This window comes from Strigops habroptila, chromosome 9 (genome assembly GCF_004027225.2).
Source record: "Strigops habroptila isolate Jane chromosome 9, bStrHab1.2.pri, whole genome shotgun sequence".
Classification (NCBI taxonomy): domain Eukaryota; kingdom Metazoa; phylum Chordata; class Aves; order Psittaciformes; family Psittacidae; genus Strigops; species Strigops habroptila.
In genome coordinates, this window is record NC_044285.2 from 40,071,802 (window position 1) to 40,094,747 (window position 22,946).

General features: G+C 37.4%; 1 protein-coding gene across 7 annotated transcripts in view; it reads left to right on the forward strand.

The window, feature by feature from the left end:
* Window positions 1-22,946, forward strand: part of DIAPH2 (diaphanous related formin 2) — a 233,921-nt gene that overhangs the window by 167,551 nt on the left and 43,424 nt on the right. For 5 of the 7 annotated variants that reach the window (XM_030498235.1, XM_030498237.1, XM_030498239.1 and 2 more), the window contains one exon: window positions 1,216-1,474. In XM_030498235.1, coding sequence (XP_030354095.1) covers window positions 1,216-1,394 — 179 coding nt within the window. In that variant the 3' untranslated portion in view covers window positions 1,395-1,474. Of the gene's footprint in view, window positions 1-1,215; window positions 1,475-7,802; window positions 8,542-22,946 lie in introns of those variants that run through there. The other 2 variants (XM_030498240.1, XM_030498236.1) reach the window with 2 other exon arrangements.

Sequence of the window (22,946 nt, forward strand, 5' to 3'; positions counted from 1 at the left end):
ATCATCATGTAGAAATCTGAACCAGGTACTGGTTTAGGATTGGTGTGCTCTTATATCAGGTCTGGGTTTAGTCTGATAAATCTAAATGTAATAGAGAACCGGGGCAGAATACCTTTTGCATTAATAAGCTGCTTTTAGACTTGAACATTTGAGAGCTTGAATGTGCATTTAACCTCCTACACTTTGTGTGAGTCAGAAGTATTTTACTGTAATGTAAATCTTTTGCATGAAGTAATTATCTTCCCACTCTGTGATGGGGAAATTTATATTAGCTTGAAGTCTGAGAGATGTGACTAAAATGTCCACCTACCTGCCGAGTCTAGTCTGTATTTTAGTTTTGGGTTCTAACAGACATGTGAACAGAAGAAGAGGCATTCATCAATAGTTTTGTAACATTGCAGTTCTTTGACCTCTTGTTCTCATGCTGCTATTGACTGTTATTAGCAGACTGAAATGCAAAGGAAGTTAAAGACTTAAATATGTGAAAATGAAATCATCTTTATATCCAGATTTCCATAATGTACCATAAAGTCCAGCTATTTAAAGCCTACAGGTTAGCCTGGGTATGGAAAAAGAAAGATTTAGCGGACATGGAATGGAGCTATTTGAGAAATGTTATGCCACCTACTTTCACTGCATGATTCTCCCCTCTGTTCTTTCATTACTTACTTTAAGATCATCCCTGGTGCGTTATTACATGTATAGTGTATGGTGTGTGTATCCTCCCACATTGTATAGACAATTGGGTTTTTTTCAAGGATTTAATGCATGAAGGCGTGAGGCAACATATAAATATTTGCAATACTAAAGTGTTTACCTTTGTGCCACTTTTCATCAGAATTTCCAAGTGTGTTGGTTAAATTGAAAAGAGATGACCTGTTTATACTTGAGGGAAGTCTTAAAAGAATGTAACAGCAGAACAGCAGTCATTCACCAGCAGTTGTCTATCTGCACGCTGAAGATGTCATCAATAATGCATGAAATAACATCTCAAAGTTGAAAGAACCAGAGGATTGTCATCAATTTTGCTTAATAGAGCATCATACACAAACCAGACAGTAATACCTGAAGCCCTGACAGCATCCATTACATTAAAATGTACACAGCTCTTATTTGGAAGCGTTATGTAAACTTGACACCACTTTTAGGTTTTTTCTTTCTAAAGTCTGATTTCAGTTGCACTGAGATAAATGTTATTTGTCTCCTATTTCTCAGAGGGTGATGAGACGGGAGTGATGGATAGTCTGCTGGAGGCCTTGCAGTCAGGAGCAGCGTTCAGAGATCGCAGGAAACGAACACCAAGAGGACAAGGTAAGATGCTTTCTGAAAACTTGGAGTTAGAAACTGAGTGGGCAAAAGTTGTTTCACAAAGGTTTACCAACAGTTTTCACTGAAAACCTTTGAGCTACTGTTAGTCATTGAGGTACTGTGAAAATGTTCAGTATAATTAATGTATTGTAGGTGGTGCTGTGAAGAATATTAGCTTCTTACATCAGGAAGAGTTTGGGCATATAGCTGATAGTAGTTGTCAAGCACTGGTCTTAAATATGTTCTGTTTTGGTTGAAAGTTATACTGTGTGCAGTTATAAAAGTCAAAATCACAATAAAGTAGCTTCATTTGCTTGAGGGAGACAATATTATTGTACTGGACTTAGTCTGGTTTACGGGTTAGGGCTGAGCAATTATAGCTTCCTGCAAAGTTGGTTTTAAGAAAATTGGAGAGAAAGCTAAGCAACTGCATATTCTCTGTATTCACATGTCTCCTCTGCTTATGCTGTGCCAGTTGCATGCAGTTTGTGAACTGAATTTACTCGGCATTTACTTTTCATCAAAGCTCATGGCACTATACTGTATTTCCCAATTTTTAAAAAACATGTCTTACAGTAAAGAATATGCTCTTAACAATTTAAAATTGAAAAATTGTAGTTATTTGACATAAAATCAAAAGCTTATGTTAGCATGTGCTGGCCAAATGGTGTTATCTTATGAATAAACCATGTATACCTACCTAATCCTTCATGAGCTAGGGTTAGATTCATGTTGGCTGGTTATTTTTTTAGAGGACCAGAAGAGTAAAGGCAGATTCTCCTACCCTCTTCCATTAGCTAGCAAAGAGGGTATGCAATTAGTTTTAATTTGCCATATGCCTGATCTTATGGAAAAAATAAAACTAAGTTACATGATTTGTTCATACTAAGAAATCAATTTTGCTACAGTTCCAGGATAATTCTTAATTCAGAGCTTGTTTCTGCTCTCAGATCAGAACTGAAAGAATTCCTCGATCAAAATGTGGGGGTTTTCCGTATCTTGAGAAATTTCAATATGGGAGATGGTTTCTCTGTGTTGTGGCTTGAGGAGAGATTTGTCACCCAGTGGTGGCAAGGAAAAGCTTCTCAGAAACCAGAGGAGATTGCACAAAACCTGCTGCAGCTGAGAAAGCCAACAAGATGACTGAACCCTGTTCCAAAACCAGTGACTCCTCTGCAACAATAGGGCCAGAGCTAGTTCAAAATCCCATTTATTTCTCTTGTGCTTTATATAGTCACTTTGACTTCTGTGTGTTTGAAATTTCATTGTGTCAGTTGATATTCTAGTGGGGTCTGGCTTTTAAATTTAAGGAGTTTGGGGAATTTTCCTGTGAGAAAAGATTTAGGTAATCCATTGCCAAGCTCTGGCCAACTGCAGGTCTTCTCATAACTGGGTAAGACCATTATGTAAAAATATGGCTGTGACATCTCTTAAGCAGTGAACTATAGCATTAAAAAAGCAGGGACCATGTTTGCAAACTTCCATATCTCTCCTTAGAAAATGGAAGGGATGATGACAGTTTTCTCATTGGTACCATCAACAGACTCTTGAGTGTTCCAGAGAGTTTCATCCCGTGAGAGTTTAGTAAGCAGTTAACTCCATGCCTTAGTGGAAGGAAGGAAGGAAAAGTAAATAAAAGCTATGGGAAGAAGAGGTTGAGGGATTTCTGAGCTTGCTGGGTCATGTGGTTGCGATTGGCAAGCATACAGCAAATGATACAGTACTGACTATGCACAGTGCACTGTGTAGGAGTTTTCATTGTAGATAGCTTGCTGCACTGTCTGATACCAGCATATATCCTTAACACACAGGAAAAAGGATATAGGTGCTGATATTTTGGAAGTTAGACTTGTACAGCAAAGTTTTGAGCTTGAACTTGTCTTGGTAGCTGTCATAGAGAAGAAAAATTGTTGCTTTCTGCCTGTTAGGACACAGATTTCATTTTTGTGTGTCAGTTTTGGCTGTTAGTTTAAATCTAGTGAGGAGAAAAAATGACTTTTGCTTGCTTGCTTGCTTTTTGTGGGTTTATTAGTTATTTGGTAACAGGTAGCCCCTACAGAAAGCCTAAAACCAAAACAAACTAACAGGACACAAACAAGAAAATGCCCTCCAAAAAATGCTCAGCAATACCGTAAGTTCCCTTGTGTACATTTTCATGTATATGCTCTAGATCTGTCTTGTTGCAAACTTGCTTATTGTGTTTGCATCTACTCAGGGTGAAAATGAAAACTGCAGAAGGTTACAGTCCTCTCAATGGTTACAACCAGTAGACCATGAAAATTTGGCTTTTATATTTGCTTCCAGTGGTTTCACAGAGTAAATTTAACTCAAAGGAGCAAACTGTAGCATCACTACTAGTGACATTGTTAATCATTTTGGCTCAAAAAAACCCTAACAACCCACAGCTTTCCAAAAGAAAGAAAAACCTCTGCAGTGGCATGTGTTCACTGCTAGTTTTGGGTGAGTAGGTTGGACCTAGGAGGGATCATCTCATTTGGGCAGGAGAGCTCCAGTTACTGTAAGCTTACAACTACCCCAGAAGTGTCGTTCTACCAAAGCCTTTCTTACAGAGGTCACTGCTGTCCCTTGTAGTTCATGTTTGTGCTTATGTGGTCATGTCTGTAAAATATTTCAAGAGTGAGACACAGACTGGCTGGATAGGAGGTGGAGACAGGAAGGGAATGGAGCTCTGTTCATCTGGAATGGCACCCTTGATGAGGGGTCTACTCAGTACCACAGTTTTCCTACTGGGGAAAAAGCCTTTTGGTAAACATATAGATAGGTTTGGAAAAGTAAAATTCATTTAACATATATTTAACTGCATTGTTTCTGTTGGTTAAGCCTGTAAATGAAAAGCTACACTTTAATTGGCTGTATTATGACTATAGACTTTTCCCAGTAAAAACGTTTTGTTATCAAGTCATGGAAGTAATAATAAAAAATTCCTGTCCTCTTCCCCTAGTTTTTCATTTCATTGTACTTGTATGTGTTCTTTGGTATGTGGACTTCTGAATGTGCAACGAGTTTGTGTGGTTTCTCTCTCCTAAGCTTATTCTGTATCTTCATTGTTTTCAGCTTCTGGATTTTAAGTATAGAGGTGATCCTTTCAGTAGATTCCTTTGTTCTAAAAGGCTATAAAATAATAATTAGAAATGAGTTTCAAGAGATGTTGCTTCCTCTTCCAAAAATATACTGTTTTTTTGCAAGTTTGCTAATCCTGGAATGAGAGTATAATAAAGAATGGTATTAGGTGGCATTCAGCACAGGGGCCCGGGTTAAAATGTGTCCCAGCACTACTGTTGTACCAATTCTCCCTGACCTTTTTTTAATTTGGATCTGGGGTATGATATTATTAAAAAAAGACTGATTCAGCAATATTTTCTCTCTAACATTAGTTCAAGCACGTTTCTGTCCAGAGGTAAGTATTCTAGTATGGTTCTTTCTGTTAAGCTGCCAGATTTTTTTGCAATTTAAGTTTCACTTTTTCCAGAAATGTTAATAATAACTAATGCCTTCTCCTATAGATATCCAAAGTATTACAGGGATAACACATGCCATTATTTCTGCAGTCTTTCACTACCAGGAAAGCACAGCTATAAGGAACGTACGTGCAGGTTCTTTCTGCTTTAGATTTCAGTGTAAAGCATATTTATCAAGTATTTAATGTGGTCTGTCAGTACACATGTTTTGGGTCATTTTTAAATCCATGCATCAAAATCAAATCAGTACAGTGTGAGGCACAGTAGGCACTGTGTAGGAACTTCTGAATCTGATGTTACTGACACTGTTACTACTATTTCCGTATTATCAGTACACCTGGAGACTGAAAGAGAAACACCGAACCTCCCTTGTTCAGTTTCAACATCTGAATCTTTTATGCAATCCATCCGAAGTGCTGCCACCACTTTTTTAACTTCTGTAAGATAAAAGGCAGTTGAGGCAATAGAATATTACTGCTTTTTAATGAATTTTGATAGGTTTAGATGGCATTTGGACACTTCCTTTCATTTAAAACATGTTGTGGTTTTTGTTTTTTAAAATAAAAGAAAATAGGTGTATGTTTGACATGGGAGTTCATCACAATTCTAATTAAAAGGTTATAGGAATAACCTTTTAGTTGTAGGAATTCTGTGTCTTCTGCTTGAGGACATAGCTATTCACTTAGAGAAGGCTGACTGCTATATTTACGTTTGCATCGATTATATTGAATGAGTTCTTGAGAATTAATTAGGTTTCTGGTTGCGCAGTACTTATTTGCCTGAAACATACTCCAATAGAAATCTTCAGTCAAAGCTTATCTGCTTTGCTGAAAGCATCATGAATCGTTTTCTATGTGGCAGGGCTGTAAATAAAATGATTTTTGACATGCTTACATCTGTCTGTGAGTTGATGAGAAGATTGATCAGTGTTCAAATCCAAAAACGTGGTAGGTGCATTTTTAACACATCCTGATTTGTGCTCAGCTGAAATGGTGTTCGAGTAGCCTTGTTTGCTGCCTTTCACTTGGAACAGTGTGTCATCATCTTTATCATTAAGTTTCTGTTATGAAGTTAGAAATATCCATAAGGGACTATAAAAATGCTAGTCTCATGCTTAAAAAGCCAGTATTTATCTTAAACATATTTGGATATCTCTTTAAACATCCCATGGTAAAGAACTATTATTCCTGCTGTTATGTTCAGCTAGCATCTCTTAAATTCTTGTTATTTTACTTTGAGAAGCTGAGTGGTTAGGAGCACGTTTGCTACCTCACTTTTATAATGGAAGGTTTTTGCTTACAGTCGGGAATTGTGGATTGATGAGACTTACACATATGATCTAAGTGCTTCAGAATTATCACAACTAGAATAGCAAGAGCTAAACAAAGATCACCAATAATAAACTTAGGGGTTTTGCTATCAAGGCATTATTGTGAGATTTAAGGTGGCTTTTATTGCTAAATATAAATATGGGTTGTATAAGGAAAATCTATTTATAGTACTGTTCAAATTGAGTCTTAGCATATTACCTTAGTCCAGAGAGTTCCATAAACAGTCTCCAAGCTAGTTAAAAATAGGTATTTGTGCTGTAATCTCTTTTTACTGTGTATGCATTTTGGCTTATGGTTTTTGTAATTAAAGCAGTAATATTAGATAATATATTACTCCGGTGGCTTAGCATGGAAGCAGTGGCTGTAATACATGGAGGTACTGACATTTCAGAGAAATTCTACTTACAGATAGGGTGAAGGAGAAGTGAAGAAGGGAGGGAAAAAGAAACATAAATAGACTTTAACTTCCAGCCTGCTTAGGGTTTTTAGATGGGTCTCCAGATTTTTAGGTGAATGACACCCTTCAGCATGCAGAGAGTGAAGAGGCTCTGAAAACGCCTTGTGACCAATAAGTGCATGGACATAAAGACAAAAAAATCAAGAATTGTATCCATTTGAATAATTGCTACTGTGTTAATTACCTTTCTCTGGAGCAAGTATTGAAGATTGATGAGTTGTCTTTCAAATGGATTCTCTCATCTTGGTATGCAAGAGAGCGTTCACATGTTGAGGGTGTGTACTTAGGAATGTTTGGTAAACTAGAGAGCCCTAAAGAAGTGGTAATGTGAACTCTTGACTTTGTAAATATTGCTGTTGCTGTATAATTCAATTTATTAATTAAATTAGACAGAACAATTAATAATTAATTAATACATCTTAATATTTTTTTCTGAGACAAGAATTTTACCTGACTAAATGAAGGTATGCAACGAAATGCCAATGACATACACACGTTCTGAGAAATGGCCTTCAAAAGGATGGTGCTATGTAATTGTTACTAGTCACATCTGAGCTTGTCATTTGTCTGAAGCATTTAATAAGTTACGCAGCTTGAGGAGAGTTACCTGTCCCTTGCTTTTAGTAGTGTAAATGCTTCAAAATGCGTTTCAGGTAGTATGAGAAGCATTCCCTGTAAGGTCTTGCAGAAAAGCGTTGCATAAAATTTTACACTGAAAGTATCAGAACATTTGTCAAGTTGTAGCATTTTAAACCATCAACACTGGTGTTAGTTTCCTCATTAAATTGTCTTAAGATCCCAAAATATAAAGTTCTAATTTGTTGTGACCTAAGACATAGCAGAGTGCCTGTTCCCTTCCAAAGTCAAAGCACGTTGCCCGTTGATGACTGTGAGAATGACATGGCACTACTGGGGGTTAGGACATTTGTGAATGGCATCATCTAACGTGGGCTTATGCCAGGCAGTTGCAGGACTGTGCCAGGTGCTTCAGGCCTGGAAACTGAATGTTATATTTATTTCTTTAAAGGTGCTTTTGTCTGTTTCATTCCAGGACTCTGCAGGTACCCAGAGCAGCTATAGAGTTCGTACAGAGTGTAGATGATGGAATTTCTTTTTCTGAGAGTTCACTTGGCACAGTTGCTTCTGAAGCATTTAAAAGCCTTTAGAATTCCAAAAGCCTTTTTGAATGTCCTATGTCGAACTGAACTATGTTGAACTGAAACGAAGCTTTTCTGAGAATTCAGAGAATTGTTCATAGCAACCAGTCTCAGTAAGAGTCATCCAGAAGGAGGCTGCCAAGTTCATGTGGTAGAGTTTTGTAAGGCCTGTTGCTGGAGATGGCAGCCTGAGTTTTGGCTTCATCCGTATGTGGTAGCTGCAGTTAGATACTCTTACACACAGAGAAAGGATATTCATGTATTCATTTACCAACTACATGAGTAGTAGTGAATGATATGCAAGGCTAACTTAGTTTGCATTTGGACATCTGAATTCTCTTTGTCAGCACTGATGCTGTTCTCATCCAATTTTTGTGAAACACTTCTAGTTGAAAAAGCTTCTGCTTTAGTACTGTTTATTGAGGTAATGCACATGGGCTTTAATATTTTAATATATACAAAATGAATGGAAAAGAGAGAGACGAAAACTGCTGCTGCAGTATATGACTTGGTAGCAGGGTAATTTAACTGACATTAGGTCAAAATGGTTGATTTGCAGACAGGGCTGCTTTCTATTGCATCCTGTCCTAGGCATGTAGTGAAGAATTGACAGGCCTCTGACCTCAGCACAGAGAGAATGTCCCAAGTTTTTTACTAGTGTTTTCCATCTTGACTGGAAAACCCTAATTTGCTTCCTTTCTGGAAAGACAATATTCACCCTACAGATTATGATGTAACAGAACAAATCATGGAAATTTGCTTATTGCATTAACAGAAATGAGAAAATGAGATTCTCTGCTCAGCATACCCAAAATAATAGTGTTTGGTTATAAAGTGTTGATACTATCTTAGCAGTACATATATATTAGTAGTTAGGCATTTAGGTCATTGTGTGAATCTCCGTTACTGTGTATTGTCATAACTCTTTTTACTGGTGTTTTTAGTTTAATAATCTGTGATAGGTTAAATTCAGGATCTAAGACCGGGTGTCCGGTGGCAGAGGGACAGGTAATGGCCAGCAGTCCCTGGTTATTGAAAATGATAGGAAAGCTCTGCTAAGGGAAAGGAGTAGGAGGACACTACATGTGGACTTGGCAGTGTAACCCACCAACTTGCTGCTTTTCTTTTTTAATACTCTCTTCTCTACTTTTGCATTTGAAGTCCCTGATTCTCAAAACAAAGATCAAGGTGACTTGAAGGTGCTGTACCATCTTTGTCTTAAGCACTTTCTCCAGCAACTTGTTTGTACATTTTTGCAGTACTTTATCTGAAGTACTTTTGCCCTGAAAACAATAGGTTCTCAATGTTTTATACTTCTTTGGGGGATGGTTTGTTAATAGCAGTTTAGTGCACTCCTGCCTCACCCCTGTGTTTTATTCTGAAGTCAAACAAGGGATGGGGTTAAAAGAGGGTGTTATTCTGTATTCCTTGTGCTGCCTTTACCTGAAAGTCTGAAAGCTTTTTTCAGAAGTGGGCACTTAATGGTCCTTCCACCATTTAACAGTGAGTAAACAGAAAGAAAGACGTGTAGTTCTGTGTCTTCCCAAGCTGCACACCCAGTACTGGTGCTGAAGGAGCAGCCTTGCTCTGACAGTTTAGTTTTTTTATATATATATATTTTTTTAAGCTTATAATAAATTCAGTAATTCAGTGTCCCTTTGTGGCTAGCCCAAAACCTTCTTTGTCTCTGCAGAGGGACTGGTCTTCACGCAACAAGCTGTACGTAAGGCCAGAGTCTATAGCAGGCAGAAGGAGGTTGAGCAGCCAGGCTGAAGACAGCCAAGTGCCAGGCACTTTCCTAAATGCTCTTTAGATTTGGCTAAGGTGGTGCTGATCCCAGTTCAGTAAAGGTCTTTGGAGACTCTGACACACTGCATTAATGCAAGTCTGTTGGTTTCTGAGCAACCTGCAGTGTGGCAAGGGCAAGTTCATCTGTCTGCAAAAGACCCTGTAGGCGTTTCTTTCATTTTCTTTGTAATAGTTGAAGGAGTAAAAAGAACTCGAACCTTGTACGTGTATCAAGAAAATAAGCTTTAAAGCATTTAGTAGCATCCTTTTTTTTTATTGCTCTTTTAGGAGTCCTGAAATTATATTTGCATGTAAGTTTTCCTGGGGCTTAGTATGGAATGATGCATTATAATTACAGTGGAACTAGAAAAATATCTCTGTAGTATTCCCAGTTTAATGCATTTTTTTGTATACAGAAACACTTGGAAAGAAAAGAAGTTGAAATATTCAAACCAGAACTATATAGTTCTCAGCTATGTGGGAAGCGTTCAGACTAATGACATGAATTGGGAGACAGACTTTTTATTAGTAGTATCTGTTGAAATAGGACAAGGGGTCATGTTTTAAACTAAAAGAGGATAGGTTGAGACTATAAGGAAAACATTTTTTATACTGAGGGTGCTGAGGCGCTGGCACAGGGTGCCCAGAGAAGCTGTGGCTGCCCCATCCCTGGCAGTGTTCAAGGCCAGGTTGGACACAGGGGCTTGGAGCAACCTGCTCTAGTGGAAGGTGTCCCTGCCCGTGGCAGGGGGTTGGAGCTGGATGAGCTTTAAGGTCCCTTCAACACAACCTGAACCAGTCTGGGATTCTATGAAAATGTACAATCACAGTTTAGGAAAGGGTCACACACAACATGTAACGTTCTTAAGTGTGGCATCAAATTCTGTCAGTACCATGTTTAATGGGGAAAAAGCAGCATGTAAGATACCTAAAATGTTATTTTGTGTGTGTATTTATAAAATCAGGTGGAGTTACTCATTGTTCAGTTGATGGAATCATCGTAGATAATGAATTCACTTAATCTAAACAGAGCAAAATCAGTGAAGTACCTAGAACAGGCACTGGTTGTGTGTAACTGCAGAAATGATGAGACTTGCTGGATACTGTGCTTGTTAGAGACCCTAAGCAAGTGCTGTGTGTTGCCTCCTTTTCCCCTCTGTAGCAGACCATGTTTCTGTCTCCTTATAGTTTAAGTATCTTGCTTATTTCTTGCAGAGAATGAGAACTCTTGTTTTATTTATGTTCAGCTCATTCCTTGCATGCCTTATTGAGATTTATTGCGTGCTGTGTTTGGTGATGTCTTTGTAATGGCCACTTTCAACAGTTGGTTGAATGCCTTTTTTAGGTAAGTCAGCTGAGACTAATTTGAGGGTATTACTATCTTTCTTCTCCAAAGTTTCACCAACAGGGAAGAAACTCACATTTTTACTACTTCTTTTTTCCAGTTTGTTGTTCTCCATAGCAGCCGGTAGAGAGCTGAGCAGTTCAGGTGTATTAATTGATCCCTTATAAACACTACCTGTCAATATTTTGCACTGTTCACTGACTTGTGTAGTTCTTATTTAGCTTAATTTTTACAGAAGACTGTTTCTAGACAAACATGAATAATTTCTGATGGAAATATGCTGTAAGTTATATGATGCTGGTCAAGTTTCCATGGTCCTATTAAGATTCTAATGCAAAAGAGCAATTTTTAATATATTTTTAGCATACTGTAATGAATGTTTAAGCTACTGGAGAGTACTATTGTAAATACAAAGAATGGAAGTCAATTATAGACAACAGAAAATATCATGAAACAGAAGAATTTGCCTGTGAAAAAGTAGAATAGTTTAGCTGAGGAAGCAAACTAGTCTGAATTAGAGTTATAGATACGACTTTATATGATCCATGTTGATTTTCTATGCTTAAACTTTTACTAACATTATGATGTTAATTAGAGACAAGCTACCAAAAACCATACTTTGATCTTTATAGCTTCTTATTATACATGGAAAATATTATTAATTTTGGGGTATAGATTTTGTAATATCAGCTCAGCCTGAATTCGATTCCGTTGGTGCTTCTAGGAATATTGGGGAAGATAATTTTAGGAAGGTATTTTGTGTATTGGCAAGTTGTTGGCTAGTTTTAGACTGTGATTTTTTGCATCTTCCTACAAAGCATCCTTGGCCATTCGTTCATGGTATATTGGGCTTAAAAGACTGCAGGTCTGACTTTGCCTGGCAATTACACTTCCTACTGTTGTGCTGCAGGCAAGTTTCAATTTCAGGGGGCATGTTGAGACCTGGTCAGCCAACATTTTAAACACAGCTTCACGTTGGTACGCCCATTAAATTTCTGAAACTGTGGCACAAGTGGTTCCTCTAATTATTGCACATTTTAACATCAGCATAATGTAGCTGAGCTGTTACATTTGTAATACATGTAGTTTCAAAATGGAGCTCTCAACCTCAAACCTCTCAGTGCTAGTTAATTTTAATACATTTGTATTGCTGGATTCAGTTTGAATACTGCTACATTTTAAAGGGTGCTGCAATTGGATGTTACAATTTTAATGATGAATAAAACCAGATGTGAGATATTGATGATGTAGGTTAATAATAATTCCAATAGTGACATATTTTGAGTAACTCTAATTCCAAATCCTAGAACGATCCATATTCTGTAAAAACAATTTACCAACCTTGAAAGACTTAGTTTTGTTTAGTTCTCTTCAAAACATGGTGCAGAAAATAACCTTTGATGTGAATTGTGTTTGTCTCAGTAGAAGATCTCTGTATATTACACTCCTGATTTCTTTTTTGAGGAAAAAATGATATAGGCTATAAGATTTTGTTAGATTATAACTGGTTTATCAGTGTGGGCATTAGCTCATCCTCTTTTACCCTCTCATGGAAGTATAACATCATAATATTGTTACTTAAAAACCATATACGTACAGTACAGTGGCTTCCAGATGGATGCCTAAAAATAAACAAGATCCTGGAGTTCTTCATTAGATCTGTGTTTACTGCTCATTTTCTCTCCTATTTCTGGGGATTTTTCTTCCATTTCCTGTTAATGCATTAGGTATTGCAATTCTTTCTCACCTGTTGTTGGAGAGGATTCTATTGAAATAATTACAACTCAGGTATATAAAATTGTGTCTGTGTGCCTGTAACTCCATGAATGTATTGCTGGAGTGCAATGTCAGCCTTTCTGCGTTTTTTCCTTACAAATTTAAGTTACAAAGAAAAAGAGACGCATCGCACTGAAATTGGGAAACTGCTTGGTTATTATGAGGATTTTTATTTTCTTTCATTTTAAAGTCAACAGATTTCTAAAATAACATAATGGGGAGGGGGGGGAACCCTATTGACAGTGTTCCCGCAGGAGCTTACCTGCTTCAGGTGTTTACAGTGAGGTTTTTTTAGAGACCTTGGAACTCCAGTGATACCATTGGTGGCTTAAGAGACAATGCCCAAGGTAAAATTTCAGTTCACCACTTAACAGGGGATGTGTGAAGGCTGTTGGACTAAAAGGTTCCTTAGGTCAGTCTATAGAAGCTGTCAGTCAGACTAAGCTGACAAGAGAATGCATTTGGGTTTTTTTCCTCAGTAGAAGAGAGGAAGAATGATCCAACTTTAAGGGAGAAGAGCATTTTCCTTCTGTACTCAAGTTACATTGTCAAGTTATGTAGCTTTAAGCTCTGGAAGAATTATGGATAAGATAGAATTGGATGGAGGACACAAAAGGTCTTTATGACTTCATAGAGCATAGTTTGAGTTTGAATTAAGTTGATTTGAGAACAAAACCAAATCTCACCATTACTGGGGGCTGATTAAAATCTAGCAAGGTGTTGAATCAACTATTTGGAAATTAATTCATTATTTCCTTACCAAAAAAACCCCAAACCAAACCTATATCTGATTATCAACTCCAGAAAAAATATTTTACCATTTTGTTAGACGTTCCAGAGGTGCTTCCTAATCCCTTTCCATGTAAACACTGCTCATTACAAGGTGGATTTGACAGAAGCATGTATTACTTTAAAATCTTCTTTACTAGAGTGAAAACCTGAAATGGAGATTTACTGAAAGTTTCATTTCTCCTCCTAATGGATAAGCACTCTGAAGGAAGCTAGAATTATGTTTAGGGAGTATTATGAATATTTATTTTCTGTTGAAATAATATAGACCCTATTACTAAGAAATATACACTTCAGAAAAAGATACCTCTTCACTGAAGGCAATCATGTTTTTAAAGCAGTAGCAATGTATCATCTCAGTGAACAGAGTTTGTATCTATTTCTGTGTTGCACTTAGGAAAATCTTTTAAGATGTATTGTTTAAGAATTGGAAAGTTTTGTAGGTGAGGGGAGAGATTTTAGGGGTGTGTATAAGCTTTTAAAAGCTGCTTAAGCTGTTTGTGAGAATTACATGGCTGTTAGAGCTCTAATTGTTAGAGAAGTAGTTGAAAGGATGAAACATTCAAAGACAAAGCAATCCAATAGAACATAAAACCTGTAGAGGAATTGTTTGTCATTTTGTGGACACACAGGCCGAGGTCTGCCAGAATTCCTGTAATTCTGGCCACGTAAGGTATAATGGAGGATAAAATTACATCATGAGAGAGAAAAACAAAAACATTTTGTACTTGAGTATCAGTTGTTAGGTATTGAAGACACATGGGGGAGACCTGTTGCACCACAGACGTACTCGTATGGGTGAGCCGGGAGGTAGGGCTGAGGTGGGTGCGTAGCTGACCTTGTCATTTGATATTAAGGCCAGACATTTGCAAACACCACCTGTGTATATAAATAGCCACTGAAACATTTATCTCTTGCCATATGGGTAAGATGGTATGTGTGAGAGGGAGTGCACGTGCACATATGTACCAGCTTGGTGGTAAAAATACCCTGAACAGCTTCAATACTATAATAGTCTGTTGGTTTTTTGTTTGTCTTCCAGAATAGCACAAATGATGTGGGTTTTTGCTTTGCTGGCATATCAGAGGAACACTTAATGTTCAGAGAGCTTTCTGAAATTGTCTCTATTATTCTTTTTTGCACTGAAGCTTCACATAGTATCAAGATTGTTTTTGAATTATTGCTGATAGTTTTCTAGCTACAGGTCATTAGATGCCTTCCTTTGTAGGTTTTGTCTCCTGCAGAACTTTGGCAACTAATGCTCTGTAATTTCCTGTGATTGTTTCATACCTGCTTTGTCTATGTACCTGCTGTATTATTTTCTTTCCGCATGAATACGAGTTCATAAGTAAAAGTAAAACATAACATTAAACAAGTTATTATAGGGCAGGGGAAATGCCTAACAAATATAAAGCACCTTGTGTTTCTTACTAAGCAATTGCTCTTGTTCTATTTGAAACCTTTTGGGGCACAGCATTTATTATGCTGCCGTACAGGCAATTCTCCTGCTTGTAGTCCAAGGCCTGGGTTTGGAGTGCATTCTGCCCTCCCAGCGTCAGCAGTACCAGCTTCAGCACAGTTTGCAATTCTCTGCTGTGGCTAGAATCCCTGACTTGGGAAAATCTGATTACATTTTCAGGAAAGGAAGGCTTTAAATTGTCCAAAGTCTCTATAACTGGAGATAAAAATCTGATATTTTTTATTTTACAATTAACTCAAACAACAAAAACCCCCAAAATCTTTGTTTAGTGCCCTCAGCTCCTGGAGGTGTCATCTCGCTTCTGTGTAGTCATGAATATAGTTGTTAGCAAACCCAAGAAGATAGGTAAGACATGACAAAAAGAGCCTGGAATCTGTTCAAATTTTGATGTGTCTTGGAATTTTCCATGGTCCCAAAACACATGTCCCATACCCTGCAGTTTCTTTACAGTTCATTTGTATTGAAGAACAGAAAGATCAGTATAAGCTTGGATATTCATGGCTTTTGTTTCAAAGATGTTCGTGTAGTGTGGAAAAACTTCGAGAATGTCTCGGAGTAAAATGCAAAGGTTTACTCTGAATTCTTTACCCCATTGTTGTCTTTCAGTTGTGACTTCTTGTAGTGATGTATGGTGGAGAAATTATCCTAATGCTGCCACAAACCCAAAGCATTTCAGAAGGGAAAATGATGTCAGAGGATTCTTAAAATAGACTAAAACATCAAGCTGAGAGAAAAGTCTCTGCAAAATACTGATAATAAGGCAGTGTTACTCTGAGAATTACATACACAGAGGGGTATAAAACCTGTGAAAAGTATCTGTGGATTTGAATTGCATATTGTCATCTTTAAATAGAATGGCTATAACTTTAGACTGCTGAGGACTTTGGTTTTTTAAGTTACTTGTAAATGGACCTAATAAGCATAGTAGGTAGAATACACTTGGAAACTATTGTTGGAATATCTTGTGTTTTAAATCATCAAATGCTTTTGTAGGGCTGTGGGTTACTAGAATTTGAATATGACACACCTTATTTTAACTGAAAGTAGGAGCTTTCCTTAAAATGGGATTATTTTTTTTCCTCCAAGGATGAAGGAGGAGGATAGTGGAATAAATGACAAAAAGCAGATTTAGAAACAATGCTCAGACTTCCTCAGACTGCACCTGTACAATGTTTTTAGACAAGTCTTCTAAATGTAGGCCCCAATGCATTGCCAGGTTTTGTATATAACTTCATTGGTATTATAAGTGGATTCATTATATATGAATCCAAACGCATGTTGGATGAAAGGGCTGTTTCTGCTTCAGCGACGTATTTTATGTTCCATTTTTCTATTGGTGAAACATTAACATGTATTCCTTCTTAAAACATCGTTTTTGCTTTGAAGTTTGAAAAAAAAATAGTTTAATCTCAATAGAAGCAGTCTAAAAACAAGAAGAAAAGGTGCAGCTCCAGCTAATAACAGGTTGCATTTAATACAGAAACAAGTACTACTGCGCTGTAGATCACACATAGAGTTGTTTCAAGTTTGTAGGAATGTTTAGTTGAAATCCTGAGCTCAATTATTTGTTTAGAAAACCAGTGACAAATAGTGACTGAATTTTATTTCTTTTTCTAAAAAGTGACTCTTTACCAATTGAATTCACAGCTGGTGTTGTGTAGAGACTGCATCAGATATCGAAGTACAGAGTGCTCTGGCTTCTCTTGCTAAAAATGAGCTTGGTAGTTGCATTGATGTAGGTGACGAAGTGATGTGCTTTTAAGTGACAGTGAACAGAAGTAGTAGAACTGGGTATTTGAAAGGCAAGTCAGAGTTGTAAATGCAACATCACCTGTTGGAGGTTAAGTATGTACGTGCAAATGAAGATCCTTTGTGACCCTTGGATCCTAACCATGATTCACTTTGAGAACTGATGTGGGCGACAGGAGAAATCCTTTCCTTAGCTTGGAAGGATTTGTTTTTCCTCTGAAAGGCAGCTCGAGCTGAAGGCTGCGTGTTCTTCCTCCTCCCTTCTGTACTCTTTCAAAAGAAACAAATATTCATTTATAAAGAGCAGTACAGAACTCTGGAAAAATACTTCCCCATCACATTTTCTGTTTCAAGTGCAATCATTGAAACAGATTCCTCTGCTTAGCCAGAAAGCAGCTCCACCTCTGCTGTACTGTGTTGTCTGTTCAGTGACCAAAGAAGGGGAGGACATTCAAGGAAGTCTAAGGCAGAGTTACAACTCTCCTATGGTTACCAAAGACAGAAGATACTGTTTCTTCTTTGACATTCCTTGCGTTTGTTGTGCACCCTATTCCAACAAGAACACTTTCATGCCACTGAAAACTGAAAGATAAACATGGGTTTGTTTCTTCAATTATTCCTTTTATTTTCCAAAAGTGTTCGGCAGGTCTGATTTTAGGTTATATTTTTTTACCATATTTATTCTATAAATTTGATTATCTTTATAATGTACTTCAAGTGGAATTCCTGTTCCCCAGTATTCTTTCTTTCATGACTTTAGAACATGATATAAAACACCAAAAGTACTGAAGAATAAGATTTGTATAGGACCAGGTAACGTTTTGATTTCCACTTTCACCTGCAGTGGAATAAGGGGTTTTTTGGTACATATATTTATATATGTTTTTAGTTTGCTTTTTAAAAATGTCTTTTTTAGAAGGGGCTTCCTTTTGACCAATCAGGATTGAAAGGTTGCATTTGCTGGGTTTTTTCCAGCTGAATTTTTTAAGAAGAAATCCCATCTAAGAGCTTGCTTTTCCTCTCACTATTTCAAGTGAAGTAGTATAAGCTCTGGATTTAGCTGTTTGAAAATTATTCAATATGAATTTACTGTAGTGATGGGTAATTAGTTAAAGTTCACTGAGTTTAGCTAAACATGCAGTGTTTGATTTAGAGAGATAAATCTGTGGTCTGTCAACCTTTTCAGACATAATCCTACTTCCAACATTATCTGACAGGTAGTCAGCCCATCAGGCCTGAGGACGTGCTCCGGAGCAGCTCATCTCTTCACTCTTGACTAGTTATTTACCTTATGAAGCATAATTCACAACTGGCGGATGGAAAGTGGGGAGGACCAAAGGAAATGTTTCAAGCCTTCCTTTTCTCCTTTTATGCAGTATGAAATGGTTTGTAGATGTGGCTTCAACTCATATTCCTGTGTTTCAGGATTCTGCTGCCACACAGAACCAAAAGATAATATTAAACATGTCTTCACAAGAGAGGTGTTCACGCTCTGTAGCTAAATAAGGTTTTTTGATTCAGCTGGTAAACTGAAGTATCTGTACATTTTTATTTGAAAGGAAAATGATGAGTTGTTTCTAAATATCTCTTGTTGCTGCAGGCATACAGAGGAATGAGTTTAAACCAATCATTTTACCAAAGATGGCGTGTCTGCCAGTTGATAGATACAAAGCATTGGGTACACAGTCCTCAAATTGATGTGCTGATGAACAATGTGCTCATTTAGAGAAAGCAGCTTTCTTGAGAGAGCTTTAAAATACCCAACGAAACACCACCCACACACATTTTTTTCTTTCCACTAAGCTGCTCAAGTAGTTTGATCCAGAAGGAACTGGCTCCTTGGCCATAGAAAAGAACTAGATATTAAACAAACAAAAACCCCCAACAAAACAGAAGGACCCACAAATGTCGTCTTTAACTACATAGAATTTTCTAGCAATTCATTGTAGAAGTTTTAATCTTTTAGCAAAGAAATAAATTGGAAGGGGCGCAAGGGGAGAACCATTTTGATTTAAGGAGGAAATGACCTCTGGATTCTGGTTGACAATTAAAATTTGTTTTAAGTAATAACTGACCCAAATAACTTGTAGAAATTCAAAGCTTATCCTTTAAGTATTTGATATATCTATAGGCACATGAAAACTATAGAGAACTTCATAATTGAATATACCTTTTTGTTGCCTAGAGATGTTTTAATCCATGTTTGTGTTTACCCTGCACTTGGAGAAGTCCCTCTTTTCCCAGTGCATGTGACATTAATTTGCCTGTCATCTGTTCCAGCCATCGCCAGTCTTTCTACCCCATCCAGAACAGCTCGCAGCTGCATTCTCCTTGGGGTTACATTTTTATGCACTAAGTGGAAGCCTTTCTCTGCACACTGCTGTCACAATAAAATATTCTTTTGTGCCAGAAACTTAGAAGGAAAAGGGTTAAAAAAAAGAAAAAAAGCAATCTGTAGACTTTACAAATAAGTGCAGTGTGGACTCATCATTCTTGTGTAACCCCATTTTTTGTCAGGAAGATGTTAAACTGGATTTTAAACTACTATCGATAGTGGTACTTTTACTGAGTCTGAGAGACTGGTACTGCAGGTAATCATGTACAGATGAAGTCACTTCTTAGTTATCTGCTGTATTAATTACAGTATTAAATGTTCATTTGTAAGTGCTGTATTTTGATATGAGAATAATGAATGTAAGGTCTAATCCCGTTTTCACAACTCATCTGGATCAGTTTGAATGTGATGGGGCATTGCACAACTGTGTTTGCATGCAGGTATGCAGTCTTTATATGCAGAAAAGTTCAGCTTTTTTTAAAAGGCTATGCCTTTTAAAGGCATGAGGCTACAGCAAAATGAAAGCTTACAGTATTTCATTCACTGGGAAATAAGACTCCATAAAAGACCGAGAACGTTCTAGCTACTTGGTATATGTCTGGTGTGGGGGGGCGGTTTAAACAGCAGTCACGATACTGCTCTTGCTTTACCTGCTGGGAGTCCCACTAGAACGTTCTCGGTCTTTTATGGAGTCTTATTTCCCAGTGAATGAAATACTGTAAGCTTTCATTTTGCTGTAGCCTCATGCCTTTAAAAGGCATAGCCTTTTAAATGTCAAGGTAATAGCATGTATGAAAAAATAATTTTAAATAGAACTGCCTGTTTGGAAATCAGTTATAGTCTGTTTTACATAATAACATTTTAATACTATGTGGGGGGAAAAAAGAAGCATGCCAGCCTTTCTCAAGTGGAATTCTTCCAGGTGCTACAATAGCAAAGGCGTCTCAAGTCATGGTTCAAGGGATGTCATTAGCAGTTCTGGAGGCTGATACAAGGGTCTAGGAAACTTCCATAGTGCTTGTCCAAATGATGCCCACTTGGTCCATATGTGCGTGGATACCACTAGGTGGTACCATTAAACCTCCCTCTTTGAGTCTCTTAAAACTGACGTGCAGTCAGTGTTTTCAAAGGACCGAAGAAAAGATGATTTTTTTCTATTTTATTTTTGTCTTTTACTGCAGAAATAAATTATTACCTGCTTGGATGAAACTTGTTTTCACAGAAATGGGCAATATGGACTTTCCTAACTTACCACCAAGTTTATATATACTGGCAAGAGGGCAAACTTTCAGGTGTACTCACTTCGGAGTTTTCCGAGTATGTGTCCCAGTTGCTCTCTAAAATCCAGTTGCATAGTAGATAAACAGTTCTCCAAAAAATACTTCAGGCTTTTCATATGAACTGCAGGTTTTGCAATCAATCTGTTAGTACTGTCACAAGGCCGTGCTAATTCTAACTGCAGAAACCTGAAACATTACTGTGAATGGAGATCTGTTGTGAAATGAGGCAAAAGCAGTAAAAACAATTGCATCTTGAAATTGTGGGACACCTACTCATGGAAGCAGGTGGAGTTCGTTCCTGTGTTGGTTTTTTTTTCTCATTGACAATAGTGATTGTAGTAAAAGACGAGCAGAAAAGAGAACTTTGATAATGGTTCCCTATCTCTCATTTTCTCTTCTGCCTTTGGCTTAGCAAAGGTGAAGCTTTTCACCTCTGGATGTCTGCAGCTGCAGACAGCAGGGGGAAGAGTTTGGTCAAATTGCCACTATAACAAGCATGTATAAAACAAAACACAAAAATGTACATTACCAATGACAAATCAAAGCTGAAAGTTTGCCTTGCCTGTTGTCATTCATTGCCATTCATATTTAGAAAGCAGACTGCTGTGGTAATTGATTTGATGGTCCAGCTTGAGTGGAAGCACTTCTGGGCATAGAAGGCCTCAGAGATGCCAAAAAAGAAGAAAAGGTGGGAATGAAATAATGCACTACTTTCTCCTCAGAGGCATGTGTCCCAGTTTTTGAGAACAGAAAAACATGCTTTAGAAGAAGGAAGAAAAAAGCTTAGTAACTCAGTAATAAATACAAAAATGACCACATAGCCTCAGTCAAATAAAAATAGGCATTCAGGCAGAGACAATGAGTGTACATATTTTACTGGCAGGTGAATAATAGGAGAATGCTGTGGAAATAATCTGATTTGGAATGGCCTCTGTCTAAGAGAGTACCTTTTTTTGCTGCTTTTTTTGTGTAATGACAAAAGAGGTTCCCTTTCCTTTAAAAAATAAGGCAAACCAACACTACTTAAATTTTTTAAGCTTTTCAAAGAGGAATTGATAGTTCAGAAGAAGGAAAATAATTATTGAATTGGAATGGCGATGTATGTGCTTGGATTATCTGAATTCCTATGGAGTTTATTTACTCCAAGCAATGTGATCATGAAGCTTGTCTCTGTAGGGTTTGACTAGGGGGTAGCGTTCACCTGTAGCCTCCTACTGGTTTGAATAACTTGGGACATTAAAGAGCTAGTTGAGGAAAAAAGTAGATTAAAAAACTTTTTAATTCAGTGCTTGACTTGTCAATCACAACTGCAAGCTCAACCCTGCACCCTGTCATCAATTTAAAGAACAAAACCAGATAAAAGATGTGAGCTATCAAAACACAGAACTGTATCAGAACTGGTTTGTCTGCAGAGTGATGCTTATTTACTCACAAAACCAGCACAGTCCTTCAACTTTGCTAGTCTCTTTGTATTCATAGCCTGAAATGTTTTATACACAGCAAAGCAAAAGTTACTGAAATTTACTGGTAAAGATTAAAAAAGAAGAGTTGATGAAGTAGCAGCAGGTTATAAGTGTGCTGTTCCAGGTCACATACGCCATCTCTGATTTTCAGGTTTTGCAAGTACCTGGCTTGCCTTAAGGAGGTAGTAGTTGGTGTAAGAATGCAAAATATTCTAGACATCTAAAGGAAAGTCTGTGAAAGACCTGCTGAATTATTAGGAGAATATTTTCAATTATTTTGTTTATTACAACTTTTTAAATTCCTTTTTAATATGTTGGAAGCAGAAGCTCAGAGTTTCATAACCATTAAGTACCTGAAAGTGAGATAACCTGTCAGTATTCCTTTGAATTCTTTCTGCCTTTCTGTTGACTTATCTATAAAACTTCTTTTTCAAGTATTGTAATACTCCATTTAATTTATGGATACGAAACTTAAATATCGCATGTGGCATGGAAAATGTTGACTGATTTATGCTGCTGCTTTTACATCCTTTCTTGTTGTTTGAGGAGAGGTAGGAAAATGAAACACAGATGCATTAGAAGAACATTCACTTTATGAAGATGTAATAAGGAATTAATTGGTTTTGTTCTTTAAGTGACTCTCTTCCTATGCACATGCAGAAACAGGGTTCGGTGCAGTGTTAAATGGCCTACATATCAAACAAACAGATTTCACAATGCATCCCCTTCATATGATGTCTGTGGGATTTCCACCACCCTCCCCAGTGCAAGGCAATGAAGATAGTTACCTGACCCTTACATAAAATAATCACTGCACAAATGCAGGAATTGATGTAGGACCCCAATCCATTCTGGCTGTAGTGGCTTATTAGCTTGCCATTCACTGCCAAATTTATTATCTCATCAATATTTAAGTTATTCCCAGTCACTTCCTCTATTTTTTCCAGACTTGTGCTTCCATTTATATGGGGTTTTTTTTTACATTTCTTTCCCAGTTGTTGCATGTTTTCTGGCTGAGAAGAAAGGAAAATAGGGTCTACTTCAGGAAAGCTGTGCTTTATCAGCTTTATTCCTTTATCTCTCTCATACCTGTCTTGTGACCATCTGTAGCTGTCTTTGCTTGATTGCAGAGGGAGGATGATGAAAGAATGAAGTTTGTGCAAGGCAGTGTGTTTGAGCAGGATCCAGTAATGCTGGTAGCACTGTGCA